The sequence below is a fragment of the Ichthyophthirius multifiliis genome, assembly GCF_000220395.1.
Source record: "Ichthyophthirius multifiliis unplaced genomic scaffold scaff_1120509251212, whole genome shotgun sequence".
Taxonomy (NCBI): Eukaryota; Ciliophora; class Oligohymenophorea; order Hymenostomatida; genus Ichthyophthirius; species Ichthyophthirius multifiliis.
The window spans coordinates 11379-27078 of record NW_004086095.1 but is presented as its reverse complement, the minus strand read 5'-3'; the positions used below and the strand labels follow the sequence as shown (position 1 = coordinate 27078).

Below are 15700 nucleotides of genomic sequence, written 5' to 3'. Positions count from 1 at the left end.
GGGGTAATTTTTTGGGAAGGGGGGGGTTTTTTTTTTGATTTGGTAAAGAAAAAAATTTGAAAAATGGGCTTTGTTTCCCCTGGGGGGGAAAAGGGCCTATTTTTTGGGGTTGTCCCGGTGGTTAATTTTTAAATTTTTGGGGGAGATCCTCCTGTAAAATTTTAAAAAAAATTTTTTTTAAATAAAAATCCATTTTTTTTATTTTATTTTATTTTTTTTTTTTTTTTTTTTTCTTTTAAAAAATTAATTTTTTTTTTTTTTTTTTTTTTTTTTTTCAACATTTTATCTTTTTTATGTGTCTAGATTTTTTTTTTTTTATTTTTGTTTGTTTTTATATATATTTATTTATTAAATATATATAAAATTTTTTTTTTTTAAAGTTAATTTGATTTATTTTTTTATATATATTTAAATTAAATTATATATTTAATTTTAATATTATTTACATTTTTTTATTTAATATAAAAAATATGTATATATATTAAATTTAAATATAGATGATAGAAATAGAAGAGGTGGATATTATAGAGGAAGAAGTAGAAGTTATGAAAAAAATCGTGGAAGACATTCAAGAAGTAGAAGAAGAGACAGTAGAAGTGAAAGTAGTAGGGATGAAAGAAAAAAAAATAAAAGAAATAAAAGAAGTTAAAGTTCATCAGATTCTAGAAGTTCATCAAGAAAAAGAGATAATTCAGAAAAAAGAAGAAAAAGCTCAAGTTCATCTTCTAAATCATCAAACAGTTCTAGAACTGGTTCAAATTCAAAATCCGGATCTCATTCAGTATCAAAGAGTATATCTAAGAGTGGATCTAAAAGTAAAGATTAAAATGTAGATAAGAAATAAAATGATTAAAAATTAGCTTCACCTTTACATTGAGAAATTATCTAAGGCAAAAAATTTATTAATTTTTATTATATTTTTTTTTTATTTTTTTTATAGTAGTTAAAAAAAATAATATATATAATAAATTTTTTTTTTTTTTTTTTTTTTTTTTTTTATTAAAATTTTATTTTATATGTATTTTTATAGAAAAGAATTTTTATTTTATAAAAATAAAAAAATTTACTTGAATTAAAAATTATTTTTTATTATTTTTTTTAATATATATAAAAAATAAAAATAATAACAATTTTTTTTTTTTTTTTTTAGTTTTTTTAGTTTTTATATTAGAAAATTAATAAAATGAATTAATATTAATTTGATTAAAATATGAGTTAAAATAAATCATATACAACTAATAATATGTAAGAAAATACATTAGGCTTAGAAAAGCATGTAAAGTATATATTTTTACAGACATAAAATACTATAGTGAAACTTAATGAAGAAATAGAACATTAGTAAAAAATAAATGAAGATTTATAATGGAAGTTAACAGATTTAAATACTTAAAAAGGTAACTTATAAACGAAAACAAAAGCATTAGAATAATAATTAAGAGATGAAAAGTTAAAAATAGATGATTTAATAAAAGAAAGAAACGATATTAAAAGTTAGGCATAGGGAATGAAAAAAGATTTATAAAATGTAAATGATGATTGGGAAAACAAAAAGAAGGCACTTTTGCATTAAATTAATTTACAAAAGGAATAGTAAATATAATTGGAAGATGAAAGAAATAGGGAAAAAAATTCATTTGAATAAGCATCAAAATAATATTAATAAAAAATCGAATCAATTTAAAATTCTATGAATTAAACTAATTCGGAAATTCTTAAATATTAAAGCTTAATTGCAAAATTAAAAGATAGAGAAAAATTCTCTATGGATACAATTATGAATGAAACTTTTAAATTTAAAGAATTTCTAGAGTCTTAATTTTAAGATGTTAATAATAATGGTGATATTAACGAATTCGGATAGAAAGATAATTTAGAAGAAGCAAAAGATATATGAAATAAACAAACAAATTATATTTTATATTATTATTATTTTAAGTAAAGAAAAATTCTATTATTATTGTTTTTTTAGTAAGAATTATATTTATTTTTTGTTAATTATTATTTATAAAATTATGTATTATTATAAACTATTATTAATATTAACATATTTTTAATAAATCTATTTATTATTAATTAAATAAATTTATATGGAATTATTATATATTAGTTTTTATTATATTACTTTTATTAACTATTTTCGATATTAATAATGTAAAATTAATTTTATTATATTTATTTTTATTGAATTTGTTATATATGCATTTTATATTTGTTTTCTTTTTTTTAACAACCTTATTTTATTTAAAAAATAAAATAAAATAAAATATTCGTTAAAAGAAAGCAATTTAGCAATAAAAAAGATTCAATAAGTATATAAAATTAATTTTCATTTTAAAATAAAGAAAAAGGTTTCTATGAATTAAAAATAATATAGTGGAACTGAATATTTTGGTAAAATATAAAGTAAAAAGAACAATAATAAATAAAAAAAATAATAAATATGAGAATATGCAGACAAAAAACATAGTTAATATAAAAAATATCAATATATATTAACTAAATTTATTTATAAAAAATAATTAGTAAATAATTAAAAGATTGATAAACCATTTAGAAACTTTAACTTTTGAATAAAGAATAGAAAAAGCAGTGAGACATTTTTAAGACGGAATTAATTTAAGACAAGTTAGACATGATATAGAATGTAATATTATAAATATTATGATTATATCTTAGTTTAAATATTAAGTATTTTATAGTTAGCCTTAATTTATTTTTATTTTATATAAAAATAAATTAAAAATTAGTAAATAATAGTTTTCTTTTGAATTTTATTTACTTATGGCAAACTAATTTTATTTGGAATTATATATTGTTTATTATTTCTTTAATTTATCCGCTTTTTAGCTTTTTCGAACCTGCTAACCATCATGTTTTGTATTATGAACAATCAAAGACTTAATAATATTTCGAAATTTGTTTTATTAATTTATTTTTTTTAGATGCGGCTTTAGAATTTATTCATAGACTGAAAAACGGAGATATTAAATATAAGAAATAATTTCTTAAAAATAACAAATTTATATTAAGAGTTTTTATTATTTTATTTTGCTTCATTGACTCAATACTTTTTTATACTATTTTTCCACTTAATAATATAAAATTAGCAAGATATATACGCCCATGTATATATATATATATATATATGCATATATATAAATATATAAAAAATAAATAATCAATTATAGTTTTAGCCATATTTTATTCAAGAGAATTTAGAAGGTCATTTAAAAGTATTGTAAAATCTTACAAATAAATTTTACAATTGTTTATGTTTATATTTGGATTTTGCTTTTTTTTCGCTTTAATTGGATGGATGTTGATAGGGAATTTGGAAGGATAAGTTGAATATGATGCTTATAAAGTAAATCATCAAATATAATTATTAATTATAATATATTTTATTTTATTGCCTTATATAAAATTTTAATTTATTATATTGCATTAAATAAATATGTAAAAATAATATATATATATTTACATATATATATATATATATATATATAATTTTTTTTATTTTTTTTACATATATATATATAATTATTTAAAGAGTAATTTTGATGATTTATTTATTGCTAATAGTATTATTTATACTATGATTACTTTTGATGGATATCCGGACTGCATGATACCTTCCTATAGTATGTATTTAAATTTATAACATATATTTTTTTATTTATTAAAATTTATATTTTAAAAGAATTTAGTTAATTATATGTTTTATATTTTGTAACTACTTTAGTTTTGTTTATTTTAATTTTAATACCAATTCCTATATCGATTGTATTTGTTTCATTTACAGTATTATTTTTTTTAATTATAAAATTTATATTAATAAATATAGAGCTAAAGATGCAAATATGCCTTAATGGACAGAATAAAATAAAGAAAATCTCTTTTTATATGTTATATATGTCTAAATGCTAAAAAGTAATATTTTTGTATTTTTATTTATTTATTTATTTAATAATAAATAAAGCTAAAAAAATATAGATTATTAGATATTTTTAGCATTTATGTCCAGAGTTTATTTGAATAAAAAAAGATATATTAAAAGAATAAAATAATTATATTAAATAATTGATAAATCAAACTAAAATTAAGTAAGGCTAGATTAATTTTTTAAAATAATAGATTTAGTAGAAAGTAAAAGTTATTTTTAAATACCTCGGTTTAAGGATTTTCACTTTTGGTTAAAGTTTAGAAATAAAATTAATAAGAAATTATGTTTAAAATAAATATGTAAAAGTACATATTTTGAAATTATAATGTTTACAATTTTAATTATAAATTCAGTAATGATTATATATTCATCATTTATAGATAGTGAATATTAGGCTTAATTGTTTGATTTATTAGATGGAATAGCTACTTATATATATATTTTAGAATGGATTATTAAAATTATAGGTTTAGGTGTGGAAAAATATTATGAAGATAATTGGAATGTGTTTGATTTTTGTATGATTATATTGGCAGTATTAAATAGTGCTTTAGATTAAGTTCTATAATAATTATAATATTTTAAATATGCAAAAACTACTAAGATAATGAGACTAAGTAAAATGAATAGAATTTTAAAAGTTTTAAAAGCTATTAGAACTATGAAATTTATATCATTTGTTTCTTAAGGAGCAGAAGTTTTAAATTAATTAAATCTATTAATAAAAAAATATTATTATGTTTTCCTGTAGGTATATTTTATAATAAGAAAAAAAAAAATTAAAAATAATTATATATATATAATATATATATATATATATATATATATATATTTTATATATTTATTTATATTTTTATTTTTATAAATATATATTTGTATATATTTTAAGTTTTTATACTTAATAATTTTTATATATTTTTATATTTTTAGTTATTAATCTTTTACCTATAATTTTAATTATTTTTTTATTTATGCTATGATTGGAATGGATATTTATAATACTGATACTTTTTAGTTTAAAAAAAATTCTCCATATGAAAATAATTTTACTAATTTTACTACATTTGGAAAATCACTACTTTTATTGTTTTCTGTTATGATTGAATCTTCTTGGAGTTTACTTATTTACGATTATGCTTATAAATTTGAAAGTTTTTCTATATCCTTTTTCTTTTTTTGTAGTTTTCATATAATTGTGTAATTTCTTTTGTTATCTTTAGTCAAAGGTATTTTATTATATTTTTTTAATTAAGCTAATATTATATTTTGTTTTAAAGGTTTAATTTGGGAAGTTTTTAAAGTTGTTGATAAAAAAGTTAAAAAAATAGAATAAAAATTGGATTTAATTGAATAATAAAATATATAAAAATAAAGTAAATAAAATTTAATTAATTAATTAAAGAAAGATAATAAATATTAATATGCCGGAATATACAAATATAAATAAATATTATAGCTTTTATAAAACATACAGTCCTAAAATCCTTCAATAGCAAACAAAATTTAAGATAATGAAAAAAATCTGAGTATTTAGATTGATGAAAATATTTTTTTATAAATGAATAAATATAGTTTTGAGAATTTTAAGTTTAAAAAAGATTTTCTATTTTAAAATAAATAAAAAAATGAAAATTTTTATATAAATGGTTATAATAAAGCTAATAATATTCCTCATTTTCCGTTTATAAGAAGTGTTTCGTATTATTAAAATTTAGACACTTAAAATTATAATTTAAATAATGATTAGTAAAATAAATTTAATAGTAATATTTGTTATGATTTCGAAAAATGTATATAAAAAAAAATATTTTATATAAAATATATATATATATATATATATATCTTAAAAGCAAACAATAATATTTATAGTAATAAAAAAATATTAACGAATAAATAATATTTAATAAGTTGTTTTTAAGATGAAATAAGTTCGCCTTCGAATTTCTTAATTTAATCTAATTCTTTTTAATTAATTAAAAATCAAAATAATATATATTTGCAATAAATATTAAATATATAATAACAAATAAAACCCATTTCGTAATTTTTTTAATAATAAAAAAATAATTAAGCGAAATAATAAAACTATGAAATAGATTTTAATTAAGAATTTTTACTTTGTGAAGATATTTTTGGAATGAAATAGTATACTTTTGATCTTTAAAATAGCTTAGAATAAGAATAATAAGATGATGAAATGATTTAAAAAAATATAGCATTATAAAAAATAAGAGAAGAATTTGGAGAAAAAAATGAACTTAATTTAAATTCTGATTATATTATTAAAAAAGCTCTCACAAAAGACTTAAATATAGAATAAATTCAAAAATTAGAAATTGATTATTTTCATGAAAGTTATGGAAATTTTTTCGATATCTTTAATGTAATAAATCTAACTCCTATTCATAAGTATGAAAGTTTTCTTTTGTATAATTTCTAAAGACTTTTAAGACATTAAAATATTGCTAATAAATTATTTTTTAAATATTTATATAAACTTGAAAAAGATATTTGTGATATTATATTAAGAAAAGGAAGTTTAATTAAATTTATTTTTTAAGTAATATATATAAAATTTAAAGAATATATAATATAAATATATATATATATATATTTTTATATATATATTGTAATTATATTTACTTCTTTTTTATATATAATTTTATATATTTTAAGGATTCTTTAAAAAATTGGATTTGTTTATCTCAATAAAATTAAAAAACATTACCATGCCTTTTAGGAAACGGTCCTTGGGATTTTTCTGAAAATTGTTTTAATAATGAAAGTGATATTTATTTATGTAGAGATTTTTTTAGTTAAGAAAAATAAAATATTTTAAAATTTATAAATACAATTTTATGAATCCTTTAAAATTTTAGCTTAAAATGTTGATAATAATTTAAGATTTTTAGAATTAAATCCCAATGAAAATATATTGTTTTTATTTATTTTTATTTTTTTTATATTTTTTATTCAATTAAAGCGATTTGTTTTTGACAGTTTTTTAAAATGATAATTAAAATTAAACTATATAATAAACTAATAACATTTTTAACAGAAAATCTTTAAATTAATAGGTTAATGTTCATGTAAATAAAATGATGATTATTGTACTTTCTTTTGCGGGTTAAATATAAAAAGATGACCATAATTAAGAAAATATTTTTAATGATTCTATTACTAATAATAATGAAAAGTAAAGTCCTTCTCGATCTTATAAAAAAAAACTACCTATATTGATATTGATTTAGACAGTATTAATTAAACTAGAACTGAAAAGGACAAAATTAATGAATAAAGTTCACTTCCTTTAGCTTATATTGTTGAAATGATAAAAAGTTTTTAAGATATTATGTCGATGTATAAATAAAATATGTTTATAAAAATTACTGAATTAATTAATTAAAGTAAATTGTGAATTAAAAAAATTATTTTTGGTTAAGATTTTAAGTTTTCATTTTATTTTAAATTAATATTTGTATATAGATAAATTAAATTTATTTATTTTTTATAATAAAAATATTATTTATATTTATTTTCTTTGTTTTTATTAAATTTTAATTTTGAAAATATTTACAAAAGGAATGAATTAATTTTTTTTTTTTTTCTTAAAAACAATTTAATTAATATATATTTTTTTTTTTTCTAAATTAGATATAAAAATTTAATAATAAATAGAAAAAAAGATAAAATTTTATTTTTATAAATTTATATATTTTTTTAAAAATTAAAATTGCATTTTAAAAATATCTTTATTAATTAATTTTTTGTATTTTTTTTAAAAAAAAAAAACAAATAAATTGAAAATTTATAATATATAATTGATATTTTTATTTTTTTTAAAGCAAATAACATAATATATAATTTTAAATAAAAACCAAACTAAAATTAGTTCGAAAAAAATAATACAAAAAATGTTTAATCCTGATTTAATAAAATAAGCGTCCCAAAACATGAACCCAGATATGGTAAAATAAGCTTCTCAAAAAATGAAAAATATGTCTGATGATGAACTTTAGCGATTATTTCTTCAAACAGGCAATTTTTTTTATTTTTATTTTTTTAAAAAAAGAAATTTATATTTAATAATATAATATAATATATAGGAATAAATGCAGATCCGAAATTAATGAGATAAATGTAATCAACAATAGATAATATGGATAGCAAATAATTAGAATAAATGACAAATATGGTATTTATTAAAAAATAAATATATATATATTATTAACAAAAAGGCAAAAAATATGGATCCAAATTCAATATATAAAAATAATTTCTAAAATCCATAATAATAATAAACTCCAAAGGATTAATAGTTTTAATATTTTCCAAATATTGTAAGCTTAAAAAATTAAGGATCTAAAAAATTCAGCGAAGAAGATTATGATGGGGCATCTAAATATTATTTATAGGCCATACTAGAAATCGAAGAAAGCAAATTAAATAATTAATAAGGTTTAAAATAATAAGAACTTTAATAATTGGAAATTATGTGTAGAAATAATTATTGCACTGTAAAGGCTAAATAATAAGATTTCCATTCGGTTATTATTCATGCTAGTTCGATTCTTGGAATTGAACCTGAAAATTTAAAAGCCAATTTCAGATTAGGTCAAGCTCATTTTAATTTGGGAAAATTCGAAAAAGCTCTTCCCTTTTTAACGAAAGCTAAAAATGCTAGTCCGGAGGATAAATCAAGTAATTTTATTTTTTAGTTTAGAATAATTATTTTTTTTATATATAGTAAAAGATACATGGAGTGCATGTTATGAAAAATGTTAAAAGAAAGAAAATAATTAATAATAAGAAAAAAAAGAAGAAAAAAATTTTTAAGAAAATACAAAAAAAAAGAAAACATTTAATAAAAAGAAGAATAAAAACAAGATTTTTAAATAAAAGAAGAATATATATAAGAAAAAAATAGAAAAAATTCAAATAATGAAACAGAAGAAGAAATAGAATTAAGAAATATTTAAGAAAAAATAAAAGAATTATAATAAAAAGAATAAATGATAAAATAAAAAAAGAATAAAAATTAAAAAATACACATATTTAATAATAAAATATACCTGTAGTATCTTAATTAGAAAAGGACAAAATAAAATAAAGTAAAGAAGCCTTAAAAAATATGGTAGAAAAATTAATATAAGAAATAAATATTAAAATAAAATATACAGAAATTAATATAAAAAAATAAATAATAATATAAATATATATATATATAATAATAATATATATTTTATATAATAATAATTTATTATTTATTAGAATCCTGATTAAATGCAAAGTATGACATAAATGCTAAAAAATATGGATAATTCATTTTTAAAATAAATGTATAGAGCTTAAGGAATAGATATGTCAGATTAATAAATCGAAATGATGAAAAATATGATGACACCTGAAATTCTTTAAACTGCAGCAAGTATGGATATTTAAAATTAGTATCCAGGTTAATAATAAACAATTTAAAATTAATAATAATAATAGAGTATTTAACATAATTAATAACAATAATAATAATTATTTTAATCATAAGGTAATTAAGCTCAAGCAATTCCTGATTTTTCTAATTGCCTTAATAACCCGGAAATGATAAACACAATGTTAAATATGGTTGTTAGTAATCCTGAAATGATAAAAATGATCTGCTAATAGTTAGGTCCAGGCAATCCTATATCTAGCTTCCTTTAAAATTAAACACCGGAATAATTAAAAAAGTAAGTATAAATGATAAAAAAATGTATTCCTTTATTCTAATTTGGATATAAAACATTTAAATTTGTCAAAAAAAATATCAAAGTTATTATTTTACTTATAGTAGCTTCTATAGTTTACAGATATATTTGAAAAAAACAAATAAAACAAATATTTAAAATCATTTTTTTTTATCTAATAAATTTTTATATATATATATTCATTATTTCATATATTTTAATTTTATTATGATTATTTTTGGATAAAAGTAATAAAGTTTAATTCATTTTCTTAGTTAAAATCTAATTTTTTTACGTTTTAAAAATTTTCTTGTTACTATTGTTATAAAATATTGTTTTCATTCCTTAAAGATTTTATTATGTTTTGTTTGTCTTAGGCCGTTTTTTTCAAAAATTATAACTTTTGGTTTTCTAGGTTTAGTTTTTAAACGTAATCGTTTTAAGATTGGATTTTTGATTTTAGTTGTTTTATTTAATCTTCGTAAAAATTAAATTTTCTATTTAAATTAATTATTTTTTCGCCATTTAATTCGCCTTAATTTTTTTCTATATTTATATTTTATTTTTGTTCTTCTTATTGGATATTATTTAATGTGTGTTCAATTTATCTATTTATTATTATTTTTATAATTTATTTATTAAAACAAAAAAAACAATAAACTAAATTTTATATTGTATATTAATGTATGTCTGTTCTTTTTATATTAATTAAGATTTTAATTCGTTGTTTATTTATTTATATTCATCTAATATTGCTTTTTTTATTTTTTATTTTAGATGAAAATATTATTTATTTATTACTTTTAGGTTTGTCTTTTGAATTTTCTAATTCTTTATTACAATTTATTTAAGAATCTAAATGTAACAAAAATATGAAATTTATATTATTTTTTTTTTTTGATTTTTTTCATTAAATAAATACTTTAGTTTTATATAAAAGATCTTATTTAATTACTCATTTTTTTTTAAGTTATTTTTATATATAAATATAAAATTAATATAACATATTTATATAAAATAAAAAATAGCAAAAGAAATTATGTTTGTATTGTTTTTTTATTTTTAATAATTATATAAATAAAAAAAATATATATAATAAAGAATGTAATTATTTTTTCTTATAAAAAATTAAAAAAAAGAAAAAACATCAAACTAAAAGTTCCTTAACTTTTTCAACAATAAACTATGCAGATAATTTATAATGATCCATTAAATCTTTACATGTTCCACTTCTAGGTACTCCGTCTACTGCAATTTAGAAAACTTTAATATTTCCTTCACCACAAACAGCTTAACAAACTGCATCTATAAATAAAAATAAAATTAAAATATATGAATATAAATATATAAATATATAAATATTATATATTTTTATATATATTTATATATATTTAGATTTTTATATATTAAAAAAAAATATATTTATATTTTATTTACCATGTATGCCGCCTTCAATATAATGATCTTCCACAGTAAGGATTTTAAATCCTGATTCTTATGCATTTTTAATTAAGCCTTTTTTATCTATTGGTTTTACTGAGAAAATATCTACAACTCTAATATGTAGATTTTGTTCGAGTAATGTTTTTTAAGCTTCTAATGCTTCAAATAGAGTAACACCGCCTGCTACAATAACTAATTTATCATTATTACTTTATACTATTGTTTTGCATTATCCTGGTTAGAATTATTCCTCGTTTTCATAAATAACTTCAGTATTAGGTCTAGATGTCCTAATATAGACAATACAATTTTAATTAGCGGCAATTTCAACAGCTTTTTCAGTTGAAACGGCATCTGAAGGGTATAAGACTATAGCATTAGGTATTGCTCTCATCATAGCTATATCTTCCAAAGCCATTTAAGATGGACCATCTTCTCCTATAGATACACCACAATGTGAACCCACTAATTTAATATTAGCTAAAGATATAGCACCCATTCTAATTTAATCATAAGTTCTGGTAAAAAAAGCACCAAAAGTAGATACGAAGGGAATTTTATTTCTACAACCTAAACCTGTAGCTACTGAAACCATATTCTATTCAGCTATATAGCATTCAATAAATCTATCAGGGAAAGCATTTTTAAATGTAATCGCATAAGTGGAATTTTTAGTATCTCCATCTAATGATACTAAACGTTTATATGTATCTACAGTTCCTAATCTTTTTAATGCAGTTCCATATGCTAATCTAGTTGCAATCTAAATAAATATAAATATAAATATATATATATATATATATATATATATATATATATTTATATATAAATATATTTTTTTATATCTTTAATTTTATATATATATAATTTACTTTTTCTCCTTTTTTATATGATAATGATTGTAGTTTTATTTAATCTTAGACTAAAGGATGATCTTAGGCTGGTTATTCTATATTTGGTTAAGGTGTAAAATTTTTATCTTTTATTAAATTTTCGAGATGTTTTATGGCTTCTTCGGCTTCTTTTCCTAATGGTTTTCCATGCCATTCTAGTTTATTTTCTATAGATGGGATATCTTTTCCTTTTAGGGTCTTAGCGATTAATACTGTGGGTTGTTTGGTTTTATTTTTGGCTTAATTGAAGGCTTTTATGATTGCAGGGATATCTGGCCGTCTATCACTATTGCATTCCAGTCGAAAGACTCGAACCTTTTTTTATAAGATTGGACATTGTGCGCAAGGGAAGTTTCCTCAGATTAACCAAGTCTGTTTACATCTACTATAGCTGTGAGGTTATCTAGTTTATAATGGCCGGCGAAACTAGCGGCTTCCCAAACTGAACCTTCAGCACATTCACCATCTCCGAGCAAAACATAGAATCTATTGGTTATTTTATCTAAGTATTTGGATGAATAGGCCATTCCGCAAGCGGCACCTAATCCCTAGCCGAGAGATCCGGTAGCTACATCTACAAAAGGGAGTCTGGGGGTAGGATGGCCTTCTAATCCGCTGCTGAATTTACGGATTTTAAGGAGTTCGGATTATGGGATTAAACCTACAAGGGACCAAACGGCGTATAAAATGGGTGCGGCATGGCCTTTTGAGAGAACAAAACGATCAGCAGTAAAGGATTTGAGGTTTTATATATTTATAGTCATGCCGGATTTGTCAAAAAATAAAACAGATAAAATATCGGCCATAGAACTACATGATGATGGATGGCCACTATTTGATGCATTAGTCATTTCTATTGAATGGATTCGGAGACGGGCGGCTATGTCTTTTATATTTTAGATGTTTTAATAATCTTCGGTTGTTTTTAGCTTCTTTTGGGGCTTTGGGTCTTTTTTTTCAGGTGATTTTTGCTTTTTTAAAGGACTTGTTGATGGTTTTTATTATCTGCTGTGACGTGTATTCATTTTTTCTTTTTAAGGTTTTAATGTTATATTTTTTATTAAGATATTTTTTATTTTTTATATTTTTTTGTTTTAAATTTTTTGAGCCTTTTTTATTATTTTTAAAAATTATTAATTAATTATAAAAAGTTATTATATTATATTTCTTATATATAAATAATTATATTATATTTTTTTTATAAAGATTACAATATAATATATTAGAAACAAGTGATATTTTATTTAAAAAAATGTGTAAAATATATTATGAATTCCGTATAATGTCAAAATAATAATATATGTAGCAATTATTAATTGCATAATTTTTTTATTATAAATATTAAATTAATATGATATTGTTTATTATTTTTATTTTATTATGGATTTTGTATAAATTATTTAATATTTATTAAATAAATATAATTTTAATTTATATTTAATATAATAAATATAATATGTTTGTATTTTTTTTTTATAATTAATTATATTTATTTATATAAATTTATTTTTATATAAAAATAATTTTATACTTAATTTATATTTTTTTTATGTATATTTAATTTTTTTTTTTTTTATATATTAATTGAATTTATATTTTAATTTTAATTTTTTAATCATTTTTATTTTTGTTATGAATTAATTTTAATTTTTTATTTTATTTAATTTTAATTTTTAGATTAATTTTAATTTTAATTTTTAGTTTAATATTAATTTATTTTTATATATATTTTAAATTATATTTTTATATTTCTTAAATATATTTTTCTTAAATTATAAATTTTAATTTAATTTTTTATTATTTATATTTAATAATTATTTCAATTAAATTTTAATATTTTTTATTTACTTATAATTTGATTGTTAATTTTTATATTTATTAAATATATTTATAATTTTTTTTTTTTTTTTTATAATAAAACAATTTATATAAAAATTAAATCAAATTATATAAAATTTTATATAAATATATAATAAATTATTTGTTTTTCTCATATTTTATCTTTTTGTTAATTTTTTTTTTTATAAATCGTAATCTAAATTTTAATGTAAAAATAATTTAAATATATGTCTAAATTTAAAAAATAAATATTTTATTTATAATAATATATAATAATATTAAATATAGTCATATAATTTATACATTTATATATTTATTATACTATATAAATATAAAATTAAAAAAATCTACATTTAAATTTTTTATATACAAAAAATAAACCTCTAATAAATTATATACATAATAAAAATTTTTATAAATTAATAAAAAAATAAATAGAAAGTTAAAAAATGTTACAAACAGTTGAACATCTAAAATATACAGGTGAGTCAAAAGGAAGTTTAAATTTATTAAATGAAATTTAAGATTAAAAACGAGGATCATAATGTAATTAAAATAAATAATCTACAAATACTCAAAATCTAATAATTACCAACAAAAATCAACTAAAAATGCTTGTAAATGATGTCGAAGGATAGTAGATTATCAAAAATATATATGCACTTTAATTAAAAATAGAGAAACTTTTATTAACAATATTTTTAATAATACTTAGTTTTGGAATATATGCTCTTTTGTTGAGAAACAGTGTCAGACTAAGATTAAAATCTCTATATAGTAGATGTAATAAATTGTCTGATTGTACTCATTTTTTGGTTTAAAATAACGATCAAACATATGAAATTCTTAAAAAAAATACATATAAAAATAATAGTTTTGGATTTGAAAACAGACATTTAAAATATGAATATGATGAGTAAAATTATGGATTTATTCCTGTTTATTATAGGGATGTTGAAAATTATACTTTAGAAGAATTATATTAAAAGCATAAAAATGGATTGGAAAATAAAAAGGAAAATATTTTATATAAGAAGGAAAAATATGGATTGTGCAAAATACATATTCCTATTCCATAGCTATTAGAATATTTACTACACGTTTTGACAGAAATATTCTTCATTTTTTAATATATTTCATGCGCTATTTGGATTGTGTAAGGCTATGGTTTGTTCGCAATTGTCATGATTTTAGTTTCAGTGATTAGTACGATAGTTAATTATATACTCTTAAGGTACTAGTTGAATAAATTGAGGAAATTTGCAAATATTTAGATAAAAATAGATGTTTATAGGGATGGTAAATTAATTGTTTTGGACTCTTAGGATTTATTGCCTGGAGATGTGTTCATTTATAAAAATAAAATGTTGATTCCATGCGATTCATTATTAATTTAAGGTGATGTTTTAGTAAACGAAAGCAGTTTAACAGGCGAATCGATTCCTATTCCAAAATTATGCATAAAATAAGCTGATAATTAACAAGAATTATTCAATTTTAAAAATATGAAAAGACATATACTATTAGAAGGAACTAAAGTCGTTTAAAAAAATGAGGAAATAGAGAATTTAGGAGTAGTTTTAAGGACTGGTTATTGTTCTTATAAAGGATAAATGTTCAGGTCTATGTTATACCCAAAAATTATGGAATTTGAATTTTATAGAAAAGGAATATAATTTCTTTTAATAATAATTTTAATTGCTGTTATTGTTTATTTTATATTTTTATATAAACTTATAGAAAACTTAAGTGTTAAGTTAGCTATTTTATTATTATTTCATACATTAACTAGAATTATTCCCTCTGCTTTGCCTATTATGTTTTCACTTTGCTAGTCTGTTTCTTTAGTTAGACTTGGA

The 15700-nt window shown here is 18.0% G+C and overlaps 4 protein-coding genes across 4 annotated transcripts in view, besides 37 other annotated features; 2 read left to right on the top strand and 2 right to left on the bottom strand. All coding sequences in view use genetic code 6, as the record gives it.

Moving 5' to 3' along the window:
* IMG5_160830 (RNA binding protein, putative) overlaps positions 1-877 on the top strand; it is a gene marked incomplete at both ends in the record, with an annotated part of 1592 nt that extends 715 nt beyond the window's left edge. Inside the window, one exon of the mRNA XM_004030392.1 lies at positions 498-877. Within this exon, the coding sequence (XP_004030440.1) occupies positions 498-877 (380 nt within the window). The remainder of the gene's footprint in view (positions 1-497) is intronic.
* Positions 193-275: a microsatellite.
* Positions 201-293: a microsatellite.
* Positions 206-293: a microsatellite.
* Positions 878-969: 92 nt separating the features above from the next.
* Positions 970-998: a microsatellite.
* A 2131-nt stretch (positions 999-3129) lies between these two features.
* Positions 3130-3169: a microsatellite.
* Positions 3170-3468: 299 nt separating this feature from the next.
* Positions 3469-3509: a microsatellite.
* A 527-nt stretch (positions 3510-4036) lies between these two features.
* Positions 4037-4080: a microsatellite.
* A 656-nt stretch (positions 4081-4736) lies between these two features.
* Positions 4737-4829: a microsatellite.
* Positions 4750-4874: a microsatellite.
* Positions 4774-4875: a microsatellite.
* Positions 4780-4873: a microsatellite.
* Positions 4876-6529: 1654 nt separating the features above from the next.
* Positions 6530-6574: a microsatellite.
* A 305-nt stretch (positions 6575-6879) lies between these two features.
* Positions 6880-6920: a microsatellite.
* Positions 6921-8193: 1273 nt separating this feature from the next.
* IMG5_160820 (hypothetical protein) lies at positions 8194-8962 on the top strand (the record flags this gene model as incomplete). The annotated part of the gene is made up of 2 exons (XM_004030391.1): positions 8194-8647; positions 8670-8962. The coding sequence occupies 2 exons, from the start codon at positions 8194-8196 to the stop codon at positions 8960-8962; spliced, it is 747 nt and encodes a 248-aa protein (XP_004030439.1).
* Positions 8918-8983: a microsatellite.
* A 101-nt stretch (positions 8984-9084) lies between these two features.
* Positions 9085-9159: a microsatellite.
* Positions 9085-9162: a microsatellite.
* Positions 9085-9163: a microsatellite.
* Positions 9086-9145: a microsatellite.
* Positions 9087-9149: a microsatellite.
* Positions 9087-9165: a microsatellite.
* Positions 9146-9186: a microsatellite.
* Positions 9150-9214: a microsatellite.
* A 1055-nt stretch (positions 9215-10269) lies between these two features.
* Positions 10270-10307: a microsatellite.
* Positions 10308-10692: 385 nt separating this feature from the next.
* IMG5_160810 (transketolase, putative) lies at positions 10693-13046 on the bottom strand (the record flags this gene model as incomplete). The annotated part of the gene is made up of 3 exons (XM_004030390.1): positions 10693-10971; positions 11104-11872; positions 11982-13046. Coding segments are annotated over 2 exons (1434 nt in total), but the record flags the coding sequence as incomplete, so codon positions are not given.
* Positions 10973-11019: a microsatellite.
* Positions 10991-11056: a microsatellite.
* Positions 11003-11028: a microsatellite.
* Positions 11018-11073: a microsatellite.
* Positions 11881-11944: a microsatellite.
* Positions 11881-11979: a microsatellite.
* Positions 13047-13067: 21 nt separating the features above from the next.
* Positions 13068-13107: a microsatellite.
* Positions 13108-13472: 365 nt separating this feature from the next.
* Positions 13473-13548: a microsatellite.
* Positions 13529-13579: a microsatellite.
* Positions 13563-13670: a microsatellite.
* Positions 13594-13749: a microsatellite.
* Positions 13640-13717: a microsatellite.
* Positions 13713-13768: a microsatellite.
* Positions 13769-13917: 149 nt separating this feature from the next.
* Positions 13918-13957: a microsatellite.
* A 353-nt stretch (positions 13958-14310) lies between these two features.
* IMG5_160800 (hypothetical protein) lies at positions 14311-15697 on the bottom strand. Its single transcript, XM_004030389.1, has one exon. It carries the CDS (start codon positions 15301-15303, stop codon positions 14671-14673), a length of 633 nt encoding a protein of 210 aa, XP_004030437.1. The 5' UTR covers positions 15304-15697; the 3' UTR covers positions 14311-14670.
* Between the last annotated feature and the right edge of the window lie 3 nt (positions 15698-15700).